The sequence below is a fragment of the Malus domestica genome, chromosome 06 (genome assembly GCF_042453785.1).
Source record: "Malus domestica chromosome 06, GDT2T_hap1".
In the NCBI taxonomy this organism is placed as follows: domain Eukaryota; kingdom Viridiplantae; phylum Streptophyta; class Magnoliopsida; order Rosales; family Rosaceae; genus Malus; species Malus domestica.
In genome coordinates, this window is record NC_091666.1 from 10,320,881 (window position 1) to 10,342,947 (window position 22,067).

Genomic DNA, 22,067 nt, shown 5'->3' on the forward strand with positions numbered 1-22,067 from the left:
ATAAACTTCTTTAAAATCCTAATTAAATACACCCAGATTTCTAAGGATTTTCATAAACTATCTTAAAATCCTGATTGAATACACATTGAATTTCAGAGAATCACTTAAATTCCTGATTGGATACCCCTAGATTCATTAAAAGAATTAAAATCCCTCAAAATCCCAATTGAATACACCCCCCTAAATTTCCTTTTGTTTTTTTAACAATAAGGCGACTCAAAGATGTTAAAATTTAAATATAATTGTTTACGGTTTTCTTTTCAGAAAAATAGATCATTTCTCATTTGTATAAGTTTTAGAACGAAAATATTTAAATTGAGACCTAAAAATAATACGGTTGGGATAGGTTCACTCTCTGCAAGGAAATGGGCTTGCGTACATGATACATGGATAAACACTCGCAAGGAAGTGATCAAATGAGGACTTAAGGGTCACTCCGCCTATGTAATGATCTGGGGATATAATTAAGAAATAATTTAGTCATTTGAATGTAATTAACCAAATAAATCAATATTACATGTATATAAGAACAAGAAATGGTTGATGTTCACGGGTGTGCCTACGAAGGCAATTGGTGATCTTGTGATCCAAATAACCAAAAATAATTAATCATACATTAAAGTAATAAAATTTTAACATGCACTGGAGACCACCCAAATTTGGTGTGGAATCTCGAGCGCTAGCAGCTAAAATCTATGCCAGCCATGCTTCACATGCTGCTTTCCTCCCACTTGAATATATATGTAGTTAATTTGTTACTGATTATTATTTCCAGTATATAAGTTCAATAGTACGATCACTCCAATTTGCACTCTATAAATACCACTTTGACAATCTTCATTATCACAAAATAAATTAAGTGAAGATATATACAGAGAGATGGATTCCAAAAGTTCTTCAACCCTTGCTCTATTCCTCTCTGTCAACCTTCTCTTTTGTGTGCTTGCAAGTGGCTGTTACACTTGTCCTCAGCAGCCTCATCAGCCAATGACAAACCCTAAACCAAACCCAATTCCAAGTGCTGCCCCAAAGAGCTGCCCGAGAGATAGCCTAAAATTGGGGGTTTGTGCCAAGTTGCTTAATCGGGCAGTTGGGGCAGTTGTTGGGAACCCACCAGATCACCCTTGTTGTGCTTTGCTTGAAGGGCTTGTTGAGCTTGAAGTTGCTGTGTGCCTCTGCACTGCCATTAAAGCCAACATCCTTGGTATCAACCTTAACATTCCCATTGCTTTGAGCTTGATCATTGATGGTTGTGCAAAGAATGTCCCTTCGGGCTTCAAATGTGCATAAGAAACTATATCTTGTGTCCTATTTGTATTTCTCGTATGCGAGGCAAAGCATGCTAGGTTGATTTCTTTCTTGCGTTTGGTTAACAAGACGATGTTTATTTTCCTCTGCCAAGTGTTCAATATCTCTTACATTGAGATTACAATTCGAATTCTAATTCCCTAAGGCAGTTTTGAAGTTTTACTAAGTTTGACTTCAATGTGTACCATATATGCTTTATATATTTAATGTTTGTCTCTATACACACACGCACCATATGTGTGTATGATATACTTATACGCACACATAAAAGTGAGAAGATAATAAGTTAATAACTGCTGCATGGGAGCTCTCTTACGTACAGCTGAACGGAATGCTCCATCACTTTCTTTTTAAGAGGGCTTGAGCTTATGCCAACCGCATGGTAAACGAATCTCTAGATTTAACCATCTTTTGATTAGATAAGGCATCTTTGTGTGTGAACTGAATAATAGTGATGAATGATTTCCTGTTAAGAACTGTCGGTACGATACATTAATTGTCCCACATCGAAGAATATTTTTCTATAATGAGTATATTACGTGATAACTCTCCTTACATAGTATCGATGTCGTTTAAAATAGAACCCCACACTTGCTTGGTTGTCCCATGTGAAGGAAATTATCTGTCCTAGCTAAGAATATGTAAGAACATTTGAACACATAAGCAAATTAATAACACTTTAAAGTAGGAATGCATTAAAAAACATTCTAAAAACCCATGACTTTCAAAGCCTAGTGAATTGTGAACCACAAGACTCTTTAACAACATTAAAGAGAAGAAATGATTTTAAGATTGATTACCCTTGAAGCTCATCGTTGTTTACATAATGGATTCACCCAAGTGGAGGGCCTTCAAGTCACCTCCTAGCTCCTTAGATCTTCCTTGTGATTTTCTTCCCTTTTATACTACTTTGCTCCTTGAGGATGTGAGGAAAGGAACTCCAAAAATACCAAAAGTTCAGTACCTCAAAGTCTCCACACCAAGGATGATGGTGTGAAGATGAAATGAATTACCTAGAGGAAGTTGGATGCTAATGAACCCTATGATGGATGACCTCTATAGAGAAAAAGGAGAAAAAGGAGAAAAAGGAGAAAAAGTTTCTCTTCTTTGCCTCAAGAAAACCCTAGTGAGAGAGTCACTATAAAGATGCCTTGATACCACCTCACATGCGAGTGGCAAACTTGCAATTAACCCAAGTTTGCTACCACTCACCCGATGGCCAGTTTTTAATTTGTATTTGGGTTAATTTTCATTTAGTTTTAGTTGTCACACAACTTAAACTCAATGGCCTTGTGGACCAAAACCCTTTTGGACCCCAAGACCGGAAACTAACTTGAAAGCCCAATACTAACCTTTCGTATAATTAATTAATCTTGACCATTCTCAATTAAACCATTTAATTGCTTATCCATGTCATTTATATTTCATCACTTTCATCCTTACTCGGTGTACAATCCATTAGGTTCCAATTAGCGAGGTAGTGGGCGATTGTTACTCTTAACGATCGATTGTGAATTGAAACTACATTTCAATTCTCTTTTTGATGAAGATTACTATTTGCTAATCTTCAGGGCTTCCAAAAATCATGAGTGATACCTAGCAGTATGTCATGGCTACCCAAGCTAAGTAGAAGTTGTTGGAGAACCTATCTAGTTACAATTACAATGCAAAACAGTCATTCTCTAATACAATACTCTTAATCACATTGTTTGAGTGATAGTTTGTTTCATGTCTACTATCCAGTGCGATACTTCTCTATATGATTCAATTGAATATGATTTGGAACCAACTTCTTAAGTCATATTCATATGCTTTGGCCAAAGACTCCTAAATCATATCTCAGAGTATTCTCCCTCCACCATGGAAGGTTAGAAATCCCTTGTTGTGCATTCATATGCCTACATGACTAGATAGCTTGACCCCAACAATATTGTGGAGACTCTCGATGGAATGCCTTTGACATGATCAAAGATCAAGGACCTAACCATTAGACATCTATGATGTCTCAAGTCAATGGACTACTTTGCATATTGCAACTTACAAGTTCTTACATGACATGTATGTTCAAACTCCCTTTTGATCGTAGTTTAGTGTACTCAATTACCATTTTGAGCACTTATGTGTTTGTCTCAGTGTCCAACATCAAATGACTTTAGACTAGTCATACTCACACTTGAATTAACATAACACAAACTAACCTTAGCGGATTGTCAATGCCCAATTTGCAATCCTATGGCTTGGAACGTTTTAGGAATGGACATAAGAAAAATGTCTCGTTAATTTAACTTGCTTAGATCACTTCTCTCTTAGATTAAATACAGTCCTTGGATTCCCTTAATGCTTAAATACATAATACAATAAATAGTGATTAACAATAAGCTTTGCCCTCCATTAAACATATAATAGTTTAACACAATAAGTATTCCAAAAGTTGTAACATCAAATGAGTGGCTTTGTGGGCATACTTCCAACAATCTCCCACTTGCACTCAAAGCCACATTCCCATGTATCTAATACCCATGTTTTCCATATAGCGGTCAAGTTGGATTTGAGGCATTGGCTTTGTCAGTGGATCTACTACGTTATCGACTGAGGCAACCTTGAGGATGTTGACTTTCCCTTTGGTGGCATATCATCTAATGATATTGAAGCATCTATCAAAATGCTTGTTCTTTTGATGAGCCATGGGTTCCTTAGCTTGAGCTTGAAGGATGATTTTGTGAAAACATGTTCATTTGAATAACATCTATAGCATGCAATTAACAATTAAAAGGCGGAATCATGCTTGCATGCATTCAAAAACAAAACATTAACCATGAAATTCAAAGCCTAGTAGATTGGTGAACCAAGACTCAACTCAAATCAAAGTGAGTTAAGAAATTTATACCTTTGTAGATTCCTCTTTGCATAAGCAAAGGCTAATCACCCAAAGAGAGGGCCTTCATTCCTTGCATCTAAAATCTATGGATTTGGATGGATGAAAAGGTTTCTCCAAGTTCCCAAAATTGAGAACCTCTAAGTCTCCACACCAAGGAGAGATTGGAGAAGAAATGAGTGACCTTGGAGTAGTGGGATTGCTAGATACACTCTCCAAGGGGGCCGGCCTCCTAGAGAGAAAAGGAGAGACAAGTTCTCACCAATTTTCTCTAAAAGAAACCCATATAGAACTTTAGGCTATAAAGTTCTTTATATAGTCACTTCAAATAAGTGACCTAAAGAACCAAAAGGCCATTCTCTCTAACATGGCCGGCCATAAGGGTTTTATTGGGCTTTTGGGCCTTTGTGAATTAAATTGTCATACAACTTAAGTCAATGAGCTTGACGTTCGAAGCCCATTGGGCCTTGAGGCCCAAAACTAACCCGTGGTCTTTTAACGAACTTTATTCGTTTGATTAATTAACATATTAATTAATCCTTGCCATAAATAATTAAACCATTTAATTATTCTTACTCATTTCCTTTGTTTCTTCAATCTCCACCTTACACGGTGTACGATCCATTAGGTTCCTTTTAGCGAGGCAGTGGGCGATTAAAACTCTTTAAATCGATTGTGAATTGAAACTTATTTTCAATTCTCCCTTTAGTGTTTATACACGTTTAGGGCTTCCACAAACCAAGAGTGACACCTAGCAGCATATCATGGTTACCCAAGCTAATCAGAAGAGGTAGAGAACCTATTCAGTTTAGGATTACAAATGCAATACGGTCTTTCTCTAATACAATACTCTTGACCACATTGTTTGGTTTGATAGTTTATTCATGTCTACTATCCAATGTGATTCGTGTGCTTATATGATTACCTTGAATGTGATTTAGAACGACTTTTCTAAATCCCATTCATACTCTGGCCAGAGATTCTTAATCATATCATAGAGTATTCTCCCTCAAACGGTTTGAAGGTTAGAGATCCCTTGTTGCGCATTCACTTGTCTCCATGACTAAGTGGCTTAACCCCAATGATGCCGTGGACACCCCGATGGGGTGACTTTGACATAATCAAAGATCAAGGACTTAACCACAAGACAACTGTGATGCCTCAGGTCAAAGGACTATTTTGCATTATCCCAACCATGAGTTCTCATGTGACATGAATATGAGAACTCTTCGTTGATCGCGTTCAGTGAACTCATTCTCTACTGAGCACCTACGTACTTGTCTTGATGTCACACACACCAATGACTCGAGACTAGTCACTCTCCCTGAGAGAAGACACAGGACGTACTGATCTTAACGGACTGTCAATGCCCAATTGGCAATCCTATGATCAGGAACATTTAGGATGTGTCTACGAAAGAATGGTCTCATGAATCTAACTTCTTTAGATCGTATTCTCCCAATCACATATTCCTTGGACTTATCGTTTAAGCATATAACATTTATATGAGACGGCTTAAACAATAATATTTGCCCTTTATATTTAAACTAGATTAGTTTAACATGTGAAATGTCCGTAAAGTATCATCATATGATTGGCTTTAGGGCACATTTCCAACAGAGCTATCGCCCTACCATTATCATAGTACAAAGTTACTGGTAATGTAATGATTAGAACCACTCCAAGTTTAGTGATGAATTTCTTCATCCAGAACGCTTCTTTGCCGGCTTCAGCTGCAGCGACATATTCTGCTCCGTTGCATAATGAACAATTACTTCTTGTTTCTTGCTTTTCCAGCTGACAGCCCCACCATTCAGAGTGAATACATATCTAGAGTTGGAACTTTTATTGTCAACGTCAGATTGAAAATTAGATTGAAAATCAGAGTCAGTATAGCCTTCCACTTGCAACTCTAATGCTCTTCCATAAACAAGGAACATATCCTTAGTTCTTTTTAGTACTTAAGGATCGTCTAGACAATTGTCCAGTGTTTTGATCCTGGGTTAGATTGATATAATGCTCACAGCATAAACGATATCAGGCTTTGTGCATATCATGGCATACATGAGACTTCCTATCGTAGAAGCATAATGAGTCCTACTTATCTGCCATATCTTTTCAGGAGTTTTCGGTACTATGGACTTAGAAAGGTGAATTCCATGTCTCACAGGAAGAAGACCTTTCTTGGATTGTTCCATTTGGAACCTACTTAGCACCTTATCTATGTACATAGATTGGGATAATCCAATGAATTTTCTGGATCTATCACGATAAAGCTTTATCCCCAATAGATAAGATGCATCTCCCAAATCATTCATATGGAAGGTTTTGGACAACCATATTTTTACAGAAAAAGCACTGTAGTGTTAGTCCTGAATAGTAATATGTCATCTACATAGAACACTAGGAATACAACTGCATCCCGAACGACCTTTTGATAAACATAATTGTCGTCTTCATTTTGAGTAAAACCAAACGATTTGATTTTAGTATCAAAATGGATGTTCCAACTCCTCAAGGCTTACTTAAGTCCATAAATAGATCTCTGAAGCTTGCATACCTTAGTCTTTTCAGACTTGGACACGAAACCTTCAAGTTGAGTCATTTAGAGCTCTTCCTCTAGGTAGCCATTCAGAATGGTCGTCTTCACGTCCATTTGCCATATCTCATAATCATGGTATGCAGTTATAGCAAGCAGAATCCGAATGGACTTAATCATGGCTACAAAAGAGAAGGTTACTTCATAGTCAATCCTTTCTTGTTGCTTGTAACCCTTGGCTACTAGTCTAGCCTTATCAGTCTCCATGTTCCCACCAGCGCCTATCTTCTTCTTGAAGACCCATTTGTTTCCAACAGGTATTATACCTTCTGGAGGGTCTACTAGAGTCCATACCTTATTTTCATACATGGAATCCATCTTGAATTTCATGGCCTATTGCCATCTCTTTGAATCAATGTCGGACATTGCTTCAGTGTTGTATCTAGGGTCCTCTTTTGTGTCATTATCACCTAGAAAGTGCAATTCTCCAAAGTTGTCATTCATACCATACCTTTGAGGTGGCTTGTTCACCATTTCAGATCTTCGTGGAGCTTGGCGTTCAGGAACAGGGTTGTTAACTTGTCGAATGCTTGTTTATGGTTCATCATTAATCTTATCAATTTCCATCGTTTTACTTGTAGTTCCTTTGAGAACAAATTCGTCCTCTAGAAACTTAGTAGTTCTGGCGACAAAGACTTTCTGATCGTTAGGATGGTAGAACTCATATCCCATAGTTTCTCTAGGATATCCCACAAAATAACACCTAACTGATCTTGCTTCAAGCTTCTTGACATATGCTTCACAACCCCAAATCTTAATATGATTAAGACTTGGCTTTCTGCCATGCCATATCTCATAGGGTGTTTGTTAAACTGACTTGGAAGGTACTCTATTAAGCAAGCTGTTGTATATAGAGCGTATCCTCAGAATGCTACTGGTAGGCTGGTAGAACTCATCATAGAATGAACCATGTTCATCAAGGTTTGATTTCTCCTTTCAGAAACTCTATTAAGTTGTGGAGTTCCCGGTAGAGTCCACTGTTATATTATTCTACACTCTTTGAGATAATCTAGGTACTCATTACTTAGATACTCTCCCCCTCGATCTGATCTTAGGATTTTTATCTGCTTCTCAGTTTGCTTCTCAACTTCATTCTTGAATTCTTTAAACTTTTCAAAGGATTCTGACTTGTACTTCATAAGATACACATAGCCAAACTGAGAGTGATCGTCGGTGAACGTGATATAGTAGAAGAAGCCTCATCTCGACGTAGTAAACATAGGTCCACATACGTCAGTGTGGATTAACCCTAGAATTTTAGTGGCACGCTCTCCCTTCCCATTGAATGGAGATTTGGTCATCTTCCCTTTCAAGCAACATTCACAAGTACCCATTTGGTCATTACCTAATGGGCGGAAATATCCGTCTTTCGACATCTTGTGAATCTTATCAAGGTTCACACATCCAAGTTTAAGATGCCACATCTTTTCTTGTTCAACTTCTCTAGCCCTTTTGGGTTTTGTGGTATTCCTGCTTTCAATACAGTGCATCCCACTACTTGTCTCTAGGTGAAAAAGTCTCTCTATTGTTGGAGATATGCCCTGAAAGTCAATCTTTGGAAGAAACCTTTCAGGACAATGAATGTGTGTATAGATGATTCTTATACATCAAAGGGCAAAGATACTAATTAGGACTATCTCAATAAACGATATATGTCCTAAATAGTGAATCCATGGACAATGGATTGATGGAAGAAGTAATCTAATGATGTTAGACTACAGAGACCTTCTTCACATAACCATCATGCCCAAAAGGTTCCTGGTCATATGATTGTCAGAGGGATACTGACAATGCATAGACCAGTACATACTATATCCCCTTCAATTGGAAGGATGGAAAGTCTCATCCCATTCGTGTAGTGACACTAAGACAGGTATGTAGGTGCTCATTAAGGGAATGAGTTCACTGAACACAATCGAACGAGAGTACTTGCATGGAGGTCTACTCACATGTCAAGCAAGTAACTCTAATGGTTGGAATAATGTAAGTAATCCTTTGACCTGAGACATCATAGTTGTCTTGGGGATACGTTGCTGATAATTTTGATAATGAGACGTGACCACACCTCATCTTGGGTGTGTTCTATGCATTGTTGGGGTCAGTGATTTATTCTCAGAGGCATGTGAATGATCAACAAGGGATCTCTAATCCTCGTTATGAGAGGATGAATACTCTAAGATATGATTCGGGAATCTTCGGCCGAAGTATCGAGCGTAATAAAAGAAAGCGTTCCTATACGACTCAATTGAATCATATAACATGGAATAATCATATTAGGGGTTTGACATTAAATATCCATACCCTAGTAATATGATTATGAGTATTGTTTTAGAGAAGGATTGAATTACATTGTAATTCCAAATGAATAGGTTCTCCGAACAAATTCTACATTAGCTTGGGTAGCCATGATATATGGTTAGATGTCACTCATGGCTTGTGAGTTCTTCTAGATGATTAAATAAGTAGTCGTCAAAGAAGAAGGAGAATTAAAAGTAAGTTTTAATTCACTAAGTGATTGGATTAAATATAATCAATTGGATTGGTGCCAATCGCCTCACTGCCTTGCTAATTAGAACCTAAAATGATTGTACATCGATACACTCTTGTAGTGAGACAACTAAAGGATGATGGAATAAATTAATTGGATTAATTAAGTGTTATGATTAATTAGAAAGTCTAAAGAAATCATAGAAGCGATGAAAGATCGTTTTTGGACTTAAAGAAAAGTTCGGGTTAATATGGGCCCATTAAGCCCAAACCCATTGGGCTTTTATTTAAGCATAGGATGACTTGAAATGATAAAAGCCCAAAGCCCAAACAACACAAAAGGGGCCGGCCATTGAAGAGAGAGAGAGAGAGTCAAGTTGTTGATTCATTTCTTAGACATTTATAAAGGACTTTTAGTGAAAAGTTTCATAAGGGTTTTGTGTGCTCATTTTTCACAAAAGAAGAAAAACATCTCTCTCTCTCAAACACACACAAGGCCGGCCACTAAAGGAAAGAGTAGCTAATCATCTTCCTTCCTTTTGGTTATTCCTCCATCCCTCTCACTACACTAGTGGGTGTGGATCTTTAAAGGTCTTCAACCTTGGAGACTAAAGGAGAACCTATGAGCACTCATTCTAGCAAGGTGGAGGAAGCAAGGAGGGAGGCTAGGCTCAAGGAGTTCCAAGAACAAAGAGCTTGGAGGTGGTCAATCCTTGGTCTCAAGTCTAGATCAAAAGGTATAAAACTATACCTTCACTTTGTTCTTCAATAATTTCTTAGATGTATCAAATATGGACCTATGCTTCTTGAAGGGGAATTGCATGACTATAGCTTTGATATTATGTGATAACATGCTTCCGTTGCTTATGTATATAAATTTTGAATTGTATATGCATGCTAGTCACTACAAATCCGACATAAATTTCATTATTTCCCTTCATCTATCATATTACTATGAGAGATAATATGATCATTCAAGTATAATATTATCATATTACCATGTGGAAATCAAATTCTTTATACACGAAGGAAAATATAAATAATTTTTAAGTTCCAAGACTTCAGCAAAGGGTATTTTAAGCTAGTAGGTGCCTACTGCTTTTGCAGAGATCTTAATGTCGTTCCCAACTTGCATAATCATCTCCCCATTGTGCAGTGTCCTGCTTCTTGTTAGTCCCTGCAACGAATTGCAGATATGTTGACTAGTGCTTGTATCCAATATCCATGAATTGGAGTTTACTGTAAAAGCACTCTCTATGACAGAAATAGTCCCTTCAAAAGTTCGTGTCATAAGGCTCGCAATGCACACCCTCTATTTCTTCATCCAACATTCATCCTTTCCACAATGAAAGCATGTTCCTTTGGATTTTCTTGCTTTGTTCTTATGTGACATTTTCCTTATGGTTGCATTCTCACTCCCACTGTCCCTTTTGAAACTTTGTTCAAACTTTTCCTTAGTGAAGTGTTAATGCCCAATTGGCATCCTATGGCTAGGAACATTTTAGGAATGAACATAAGAGGAAGGTCTCGTTAATCTAACTTACTTAGATCACTTCTCTCTTAGATTAAATACATTCCTTGGATTCCGTTCTTTCTACATAATACAATAAAGTGATTAACAATAAGCTACGCCCTTCATTAAACTATAATAGTTTAACACAATAAGTATTCCAAAAGCTTTTACATCAAATGAGTGGCTTTGTGGGCATACTTCCAAAACCACTCACTTTTGAGTGCGGTTAGCGAATAAAACCCCACAGTTGGAGGTCACATGGCCTAACCCAACCCCATATTCAGAGAACATTAAATGGGTACGCCGTCATGTGGCATTTTATGCCAATAAAATAAGAACATGTGCCTATTAACTTACATGCCTATATTTCATAAGCATGAGACACCACCGTGATGGTGTACCACTGTCACATAAGTCCTTCTCCTATATTGTACATGATTCTTTTTAATCAAATCAAATGTATAGAAGGAATACCACATTGTTTTTAGGAGTATAAGAATGTGTTGTTAAGATGTTGACAAGTGTCAATAGATTAGAAAGTTAGATAAAAGCTCTTAGAATGTTAGCTTAGCTTGTAAGCTATCATAGATAAGTACATAAGAATGGTTGTGTGTCATTCACTCAAGATTAAAGAAAGTCAATCATTTCTTAATACACAAGAAATGTCTCGTTAATCTAACTTACTTTGGTTTACATGGTATCTTTGCTGGAAAAGCTTTAAAGCTTGCCAAAGTTTTGATCTTGGTTCTACAACTTCTGCTTCCATCTTTGATCTCTCTCAGTCTCTCTCTTCACCTCAACTCTACTTTCAAGAACTCCTTCCCTCTTTGATTTGAATCTCAAATAGTGCGTTGTCTCTTGCACGCAAGGTGTTCAATAAAAGCCCCAAGTTAATTTTCTAATTTAAATTTTGAGTTTTTCAGTATCACGATGGTGACAACATCTCAATTACACATTGTACGATCTCCAATCACTTCTCTAATTTCATCAATCTTGACTTCTGTAATTTTGAAGCCCAATGATTCCAATTATCTGCCATGGTATTTCCAGATGCAGTTGTTACTTGAGGGTCAAGGTATGGTGAACTTTGTGGATGGCTTCATTCTGTGCCTACACAATTTCTTGACACTGCCTCTCATGATTCAAAGGTCAACTATGGTGGTTCTTCTATAAGAATTGAGTCTGATGCATACAAGATATGGAAGATGCATTACCGTGCTTTGATGTAGTTGATTAGAACAACTTTATCTTATACGGCTCTCTCTTGTGCTATTGGCAGCACTAGCTCTCAAGACTTATAGATTCATCGAAAGGAATAATTCACCACAACCACACGAACAAGCATTTCTCATATGAAATATGTCTATCATTGTTTATTTGCAAAGAATTAAAGAAGCTAAGAATTTTCTCTCTACAGATAGGGTAATTTTTTATGATGATGGTATTGTGATACTCAGTTTGAATGGATTACTTGCTGAATACAATACTATTCGATCTGTGATTAGAGGTCATGAAAATGTGATATCTTTGAAGAGTCTTCCATCTCAGTTACTTGTTGAGGAAGCTATGGTTGAGAATGTTTCTGTTAATCCTATGCTTTCTGCATTGGTTGCTAATATAAATGAATTTACTACTAAATCTTCATCTAGTGGTTATAAATCTTTCATCTAGTGGTTATAAATCTTTCAATAACAAGAACAAGGGCAAGTTTAATTAGTCATTTAACTTTTCAATGCATACCTATCAAATTTGTGGAAAGTATAATCACCTTGTTGATACTTGTAGATTTAGAAATGCTTCTGTTAATACTGATTGTCAAATCTATGGCAAGAACAACCATTTTGCTGATACCTACAGATTCAGAGACAATGCATCTTCTCAAGGTTGTTTCATTTGCAGAAATCCTCATCATAGGGTTGCTTCTTATGTTCAGAGATCATCCTATCCTATGAATGCACTTCATACGTGCTATTTCATATGTTCCATCTGTACCTCATCAAGGTTCCATTGATAATTCTCATCAAGTTTGGATTTCATACTCAAGGGCAACAAATCATATGAGTGTTCATTTGAATAATTTGTCTCTTGCCACTCCATATCCAACTAATGAAATCATACAGACAACAAATCATGAAGTTTAGCCATATCACACATTGGTTCTTCCTTTATTAATACTACACTGTAGTTTTTATGATTGAAATTTGTTCTTTATGTTCCTAGACTAACACAAAACTTGCTCTCTATATATAGAATATGTTTACCAATAATTGCTGGTTAATATTAATGCCTTTTACATTGGATGCAAGACAAAACCACATGGAGGATACCTTTCAAAGGATTATGCAGTAATGGATTGTTCCCTATACCTACATCAACTAAGTCTAGTTCACAGAAGCAAGTTTTTGGTGTTGCTTATCTAGGAAAACAAGTTACCTTAAGCATACGGCATGGTAGACTAGGTCATCCTTCTAACTGTATAGTTTCTCAAATGTTAGCCAAATCCAAAGTGTTTATTATGTCTAAAAGTATACCTATGTTGAGTCAAAATTGTATAGAAGTTAAATTCACCAAATTAACTTTCAAGACTGATGTGCCTAAATCAATTCACCCTTTTGCAACTATACATAGTGATGCATGGGGCCCAGCTCCTTATGTTTCCATTGAATGGTTTAAATGCTATGTAATCTTCATAAATGAGTGTAGTAAATATTGTTGGATTTTTTTTTTCAATTGGCTATAAAAGTGATGTTTGTTCCACTTTAGTCTCTCTTTATAATTTAATTCTGAATCAATTTCATGTTTACATTAAGACACTTCAAAGTGATAGGGGAAGGGAATACATTAGTAAATCTTTTCAATTATTTTTATTAGACAAAGGCATTGATCATCACATGTCATGTCCTCATACACTAGAACAAAATGGGCTGGTTGAGAGGAAACATAGACACATCATTGAAACTATAATTACCCTTTTACAGACAATATCGTTACCTCAATCTTTTTGGTCTTTTGCTTGTCAAGCTTATGTCTACCTTTTGAAGCTTTATTTCACTTTGTTACTAAGATTAGTTATCTCTGAGTGTTTGGATGCTCTTGTTTCCTTACCTTAGACCCTATAACAGTACCAAGCTACAACCAATAACCAAAAAGTGTGTTTTTAGGCTATGCATCTAAGTACAAAGGTTATATTTGGTATGAGATATCAAAGAAGAGAGTATTCATTTCCAGACATGTGTTATTTGATGAAAGTGAGTTTCCATATTCCACTTTAGTAAGTCAAGAGTAACCAATATTGTCAAAATTATCTTCCTCACCAATTTAGCCTATATCACTAATTCTAAATCAACACAGTGTAATGGTCATGCCTCAGTTGCATGGTACTGATTCTATTTTGTCAAATTCCATTTAGAGTTCAGTCTAGTCCTACACATATGCATATGCCCTTATCTACATCTAGTATTGAAGCATCAACAAAAGCCAATCCATTACTGTTCATGAATCTCAGTCCTTTTCCTCCCCAATCCTTGTGGTTCATATATTCAATCTTAATAGAATACAAGTCATTATGTCAATTCCATCTCTTAATTTGCATCCAATGCAAGCAAGGTCCAAGAGTGGTATATCTAAGAAGAGTGCATGGGTCTTTACAATTCATGAAAATAGGGGTGTTGATATTGCCAAAGTTGAACATGCTACCTATAGATCAGCCTAAAGTCTTTAGTATGGACTCAAGCCATGAAAGAAGAACTTACAGCTTTAGATTGTCAAGGTGCATAATCTCTTGTCCCTCTTCCTACTAAAACAAACCTTGTTGGTTGTAAGTGGGTATTCAAAATTAAGGAGAATGCTGATAGGAGTATTTGGAGATATAAGGTTACATTGGTTGCAAAAGGGTTTAATCAAGAAGGAGTTAATATGGTGAAACTTTTAGCCCAGTTGTTAGACCTCCCACTGTGAGATTGGTTGTTAATTTGGCTGCTCATTATGGTTGCTCTTTAGACAACTAGATGTCAAAAATGCATTCTTGCATGGAATATTAGAGGAAGAAGTAGATGGCTCAACCACCTGGATTTGTGGATACTAAACATTCTGACTACGTGTGTAGGTTACATAAGTCATTGTATAGTTTGAAACAAGCTCCAAGAGCTTGTAATGAGAGGTTTACACAATTTCTTCCTTTTTTGGGGTTTCAAAATACTCATGCTGATGACATCATAATTACTAGAATGCCACTGCTGCAATTGGGGAAGTTAAGGTTCTTTTCACAAATGGTCCCTAAAATTGACCCACCACATCTAGGTGGTCCTTGAAATTATAAATCAATCAATGTAGTCCCTAAAAATGAGTGTCACAAGTCAATGTAGTCCTTCTGTCATATTTATGTCAAAAATTCTTTTATGTGCTAATGTGGTACAAAATTGGTTCAAGGTCTCAAAGAGTTGAGACCTGGCTCAAATAGAACGCATAGCTGGACACTCCTACATTCAAGGCCTCACCCTCGATTCCGCTCTAGAAATTTGCGACGTCTCTAAAGGCATGGTGGGCCAAAATTCGGCCGAATGGCCACCGACCTCATTCTCCAGATGATTAAGAAAAAATTACAGGTCAGGCCATTTTTTTATGGGTCATTTAAGTCGTGGCAAGGCCGCTAGCACCATGGGTATGAGGACAGTGGCAAAGCCACGTGAGGGCGAGGAGTGGTGGCTGCCACTACCCTCACCAGAAAACACCCCTGGAGCAAAGGTTCAGCCCCTCCCCTCGCCGGAAACTGGATTGGTTTAGCCCCTTCCTGTTCTAGTGCACTAGCTGGTTGGTGGAGCGGAAATGACTGATTTTGATGTTTTGGGGCTTCTCGGGGTAGGAATTGTGAAGAGGGTTGGATTGAATTGGCTTGTTGGATTGGATTTAGAATTAGGGTTTTGATCAAGGATTGAGGTGTTAAATTGGGGGAAATGGGGGGTTTTGGGGTGGAATTTGGTGGTCCATAGAATTTGAAGGGTTGGAGGGAGAGAATTAAGTTGGTGGGCAGCGGGGATAGCGGTGGTGGTGATGTTGATTCGTGGTGGATGGTGGTGAAATTAATGTTTGATTATGATCGTGTGGCAAAAGGTTTTTAGATGGTTGAAATGAGGTAGGAGTTTATAGGAAATAGGATGACACTTGCCAAAAAAAAATATCACAAATTGATTAAGTAATTAAATGTGGAGATGCATATTGAGTTTTCATCATTAACAAGAATTGGTGATCTTGCAAGAAGTTCGTGAAGACTGGGAGGTATGTAAGCTATATGTTAGTATATAAGCGTCTTACATTAGCTTTGCTGTTACCAGTTGAAACCGCTTCGATGGAAAGAGGTTTTTCTCCTATGAAGATTGTGAAAACACCATTGCGTAACAAAATGGGAGATCAATCGTTGAGTGATAGCATGTTTGTTTACATTGAGAGAGATGTATTTACTTTTATTGATAATGAGCCTATTATGCGATGTTTTCATGATATGAAACCTCATTGGTAACAATTGTAATTTATTTGTATTGATAAATTATGGAAGACATTACTATATAAAAGTATTTGCTTGTTGCTATTCTTTTGAACTTTGCACTCTTTTAACTTCACCCCTCCTGCTGTCAATTCCTGGCTTCACCACTGCATGAGGAAGCCTCTCAGCCTAGAAGCCCGGTTCGCGATGTTGGCTGGAAACGAGCTCTTCTCTAGAGGTGTCGAAGACTAAAGCCCTGATGCAAGCCTTTAAGAAATGCATTTGGGTTAGAATCAAGGAGAAATTGAGATTATTAACTCGAGGTCTTGGAGGTTCAAACTGACCGGCATGCAGTGACGGATTAGCTGACATTCATGATGATAGAGATGAAGACTGTGTACGACTTGGGGTAAAGATGATTGAGACTTTAGGGAAGGAGAAGGTGTAGAGTGGGGATATGATTACCATTGACAAAGCTTCTGGAAAATAGACTATGATGCCATGAGACCATATGTCAAGTTTTTATAGTGCTTGGAAGCGGAGTTGCAGAAGCCGAATGATGTCGTGCAATGTGTAACACTTAATGAGAATGTCATCAAGGATATCTGGCTCTCTTATGTTTTTATGATATTTTTTATTATTTAAATATTTTTAAATACATCAGCACATAACATAAATTTTTTTATTAAACTTGTGAGACCTGATTATGGTCTACATCAGCACATAATAGAAATTTTGATAGAGTTATGATAGAATGACCATATTGATTTGTGACATTAATTTTCAGAGACTACATTGATTATTTTCAATTTCAAGGACCATTTTGATAGGGTGGGTCAATTTCAAGGACTATTTGTGATAAAAACCCAAAAGTTATTGCTACTTTAACAAGTGAGTTTGGTGTCAAGGATCTAGGACCTCTTCATTATTCTTTTGGGTATACAAATTGTGCAGAAACCAGAAGGCATATTTCAATCACAGGACAATATGTTCTTGATTTACTCACCAAATTTGAGATGTTGTCAAAGCCTTGTGCTACCCCATGTCTACCCTACAACATATTATTGATGGATAATGGCAAGCCATATAACAACCCATCCTTATACAGAAGTTTGGTTGAGGCTCTTTAGTACCTCACATGCACAAGGCCTACTTTTGCAGTGCATCAGGTTTGTCAATTTATGTAGAACCCTATGGACTCTCAATTTAGGGCTGTAAAAAAGATTTTGAGGTGTTTGGCAACTACAAATGGATGTGGAATTCATTCTGTCAGATGTGATATGGGCTTAAGAGCATTTAGTGATGCTGATTGGGCAAGTGATCCTAATGATAGAAGATCTACTAGTGGTTTTGTTGTATTTTTGGGTTCCAATCATATCTCATGATCTTCCAAGAAATAGCAAACTACGTTTTGTTCTTCTACTGAATCTGAATATTGGGCTTTGTCATCCACTGCTGCTGAACTTTACTTGGTCAAACAACTTCTTGCTTTTCTTCAACTGCCAATATCAGTTCCTCTAACACTTTTCTATGATAATTTGTTAGCCATACTCTTGATTTACAATCCAATGAAGCATCAAAGAACAAAACACATCGAGATAGCTGTGCATTTTATGAGATAAAGGGTTCCTAAGGGGTTGTTGCCGGTGCAATTTGTCTTTTCAGTGGAACAATTTGCTGACATACTCACCAAGGGTCTATCATCTCCTCTATTTAAAACTCATTGTTCCAATCTTAGGTAGCAATTTAACCAACCTAAGATTAAGGGGGCCTCTTAGGAGTATAAAAATGTGTTGTTAAGATGTTGACAAGTGTCAATAGATAAGGAAGTTAATAGAATGTTAGCTTAGCTTGTAAGCTAACATAGATAAGTATATAAGTCAAATTGTAAGGGTTGTATCATTCACTCAAGATTAATGAAAATAAATCATTTCTTAATACACAAGAAAGCTTTCTCTTTCTAAGAACATGCCTCTTTCTATTGTAAAACCCCAATTTATTTTGGTTTACAATTGTAGCCATGTGGCCACAAGTACACCTATGATATTTTTGTTAAGTACTTGCCTCTACGTCTAAACAGGAACTCTGTAGTGCCCAGGCAATATTGTTGCGAAATCTTGTTTCTAAATGTTGTCTTTCCTAAAATGATAATATGTAAATTGTAAATACACATGTGAATAGAAACACAAAATTTAAACTAAAAGACAAAACTAAAAGAAATTATAATTAACCAACTAAAATCTAATTGTCCTTAGGGGGAGAGCAAGTTATTTTTAGCACTTAATTCATTACTTTCATTCTCCAAAAGTAAGATATATACTTTCTGTTGGAGCAATATTAGAAAATATGAAAACGAGACATTTGAGTGTACCTACGATTATCCATACGCTAGATGCAAATGAGACCCTTGAAAAGGTTGTGGAATCCAAAGTTCCATATCTAAGTTCAACTTTGCACTTTGTTGTGCTTAGCTCACTGCATGAGACATGGCATCTCCTTCGTTGTTGATCTGTTGGTAAAGATGCAGCACTGCACCTACATAAGACCATTGAATAGGCATTAAAACACGTTTTTCCATTACCCTGAAGGCATTATGGATTTGGGCTTATCCCAACACATCTCGAGAAAATCCAACTGCCTTAATCCTTGGAATGATGCATGCTTTGTTTGTTATGCTGAAGCTACTTACTTATCAAACCCACTCAAGGAATATCCCCAAATAGTTGTGTCTTTGCCATTAGGGACATTGCAATCTCTTGGAGGTCCATGACATAGACCTTCATTGCGAAATCTTTCAATCATTCTAAGACTCACTGTAATTGATGACACCATAAATGAGACATGGTTGAGAGTTCTTGTTGAGCATATTCAAAGTTCCTAATATTTTTCATCCATCATCGAGTCCAAATGACAATCCATGAAGACTATACTGCATGTATCGACCAGACAAAGACATGATTCATCAACAGTAAGCATATTGCATCTACATCACATTAGCAAATCATAAGTTTAAGACCATGATTTTCCAAGCCGGAGTAGGCTAATCTAGATACAGTTACCTCACAAGTCTGGTCTTTGACTCACCAGCTTCGTGCAGAGCTGTATTAGACAAAGTAATGGTGTCAGCATCACCATGTTTTGGGGCAATAAGCGGGTCTTTGCAACCCGTTGGATAACCATGCTTGTTCCGCAAAACGAGATCTAATCCGAATATAGACACAAAATCAAATGTACTTGAATCTTTCACCTACTGCTTGATTCCAAAATCATTCATTAACTTAATCGTCAAAGAATTTGTGGCCGGCACACCACCTCAGTCTAAAGCTTGCTCACAGTTGTTCTCTATTTTGCAAGTTCCTTGAATTTGTGTCTCCACCATCCGAGGCGATACACAACTTTGATTCTAACAATTGGTGCTTTCATTGAAAGTGAACTCTTATTCCTTTCAACGAAATCACTCTACCCTATAGAAGCTATAACCAAGTTATCACCGTATAGACGAGTCACAAATACACAGAAAGAAAACGTTTCTTTTATGGATCATATCTCGGATAGCATACTAAAATTACGCACATCAATGAAAATCGTTTGAGGAATTTGTAAGCCAAATAATGGGGAAAGCTCACTAAATTGGATGAGAGGATGAGAACTATTCAAGATACCATCACCTATTTCGAAAACTCCACCGTGCGAGCTACCTTAAGGATGGTGACTCTAAACTCTGGCAAGCAAGCCTAAGAACTTGTATTGAAGATACGCCAGGGAAAACCATAGAAAATTTAAGGCCTGCCTCTAATTTGATATCTGGGAGGGAAGTTATTAATCAGAATTAATCGCATAAGAGGAAGACTTAAATACTTCCAAAAGACACATAAAGGAAGAAAAATGGCGCGAAACAACTCCAAGATCCCCATGCTCTCTAGATTAGAAACTACCCATTTTCCCCTCAATGGCATTCTTGTTGTCAAGTTGCAAATCTTTAATGCCATGGTACGCTGGGTTCTGATAGATAATGGATCATAAGGTAACACTCTATGTAAAGGTGTAGTTGAAAGGATATGCATCCTCAATAACGTTGAACTTTAGAAAACCCATAGTCCAAACTGTTAATGGAACTCCGCTCCACACCATTGGGACGGTACAACTCAAAATGCGAGCAAAACCATCTAAACACTTAATGAACTTCCATGTCATGGACAACCCATCTCTTTACAATGCTATTATCGGTCGAGAATAGCTACATAGCATGGATAAAACTCCCTCCGCTAATAATTCCATGCCCCACTATTCTGCCATAAGAGCAAGCAGCGAAAGGTCGAATATTTGGGAAACTGAAGAACCGATGTTGAGGAAAAGAGTCCTTGCTGGTGAAAGGCAGACCTTCCACAAACATCTATACGGGACTTAAGTAAGAATTGGCACCCTTCAAACTACCTCGGTTTGATTCCCTTCTCAGGATATGTAGGCCGTCCACCCCGGACTCAATCACAAAACCATTGTATGCATGAAGACAAGTCTATGGAGAACTCATCTCTTGTGCCCTACCATAGGCTTATCGTCAAAAGTGATCCTTGATATAATTTTTATGCCATATCATATTTTTCTAAGAACTAAACCAGTGCTTTGATTCTCTAACCTGGAGATATGTAGGCAATCTGTTTTGGATTCAATCACACATCCTTAGGTATGAATAAAAGAAGTTTTGATCTACAAAAGTCTGTTCTCTTTTTTCCTTTCTTTTTGTGATGTAGGGAATATCTTTTTGTTCAGAAATGAACATGTTTTTTAATTTTCTGATTTTATTACTGCAGCAAACTAAATAGAAGGGAAATCCCAAAATCAAGTCTTATATTTTGGAGGCGTGTTTTCACCAAATCAGTGTTCGTGTGTCCCCAACAAATTGAGTGAGTTGATGGCGGTTGCATATAAAGCTAGATTGGAACTCTAATACATTAGGATGGTGGGTTCCAAAAATTTAAGAGTATGAACAGAAAGAAAAATGCATCAGACCTCCTGGAAGCAATTTTTTTTTTCAGTTGCAGATCGAAGCAATACAAAGAAAGAGAGACCGAGAGGCAGATCGTTCCTGGACTGGAGATGCATAGCTGAAGTTCACAGAGAAGGTTACAAAGGGGAGATGCAGAGGATGAGGAGGAAGGTTGCGAAGGGGGGGGAGATGCAGAGGAGAGGAATGAGGAAGACAGCGGCAGGCAGAGAGAAGAGATATTGTTTTAGGGTTTGTAATGATTTAGATGGTGTAATTTTTGAAAAAGATATAGGGTATATTTGTCTTAAAATGGTAAAATATTGTGTTCCACAAGCGTGGAACAACCCGTTCCAGGGGGTAGACGCGGGACCAAAAAACACCCAAATTCTGTCCCGTGGAACAGCGCGTTCCACCCTTTTTTAGCGTACCAAACGCGGGACGGAACGCTTCGTCCCGTTCCATCCCGTCCCGTCCCGCGTACCAAACGCACCCATAGTGCTCATGTGTTGTGCATATAATGTGCATGCATGGATGGTGGTTATCTTACTTTTATAAAACTGGTGGGTGGTTTTGTTTTTGAATTATTACGTACATAAGAAGTTGAATTTTTGTCATGGGAAGTTACATTGTTTAAATGGCCCTTTTTGTGACGGGAAGTTGCACCGTTTGAATGACCACTATTCTCCATCTATTTAAGTTGTCTTGTGGGTTTTGTGTTTCATTAAAAAACCACAAGTTCAATTTCTATCCTTCAAAAAAAAAAAAAAACAGAAGTTGAAAATGATGAAGAAAGGCCGCACCACCTCTTCCTCTATGCAA

The 22,067-nt window shown here is 37.3% G+C and overlaps 1 protein-coding gene across 1 annotated transcript; it reads left to right on the forward strand.

The window, feature by feature from the left end:
- The first annotated feature begins 879 nt into the window (after window positions 1-879).
- On the forward strand, window positions 880-1,290 carry LOC103454758 (14 kDa proline-rich protein DC2.15-like). Its single transcript, XM_008394357.4, has one exon. The coding sequence runs from the start codon at window positions 880-882 to the stop codon at window positions 1,288-1,290; it is 411 nt and encodes a 136-aa protein (XP_008392579.3).
- Window positions 1,291-22,067: the final 20,777 nt, after the last annotated feature.

Coding starts and splice junctions, on each gene's coding strand:
- LOC103454758 (XM_008394357.4), top strand. CDS start 880: ATGGATTCCAAAAGTTCTTCAACCCTTGCTCTATTCCTCTCTGTCAAC.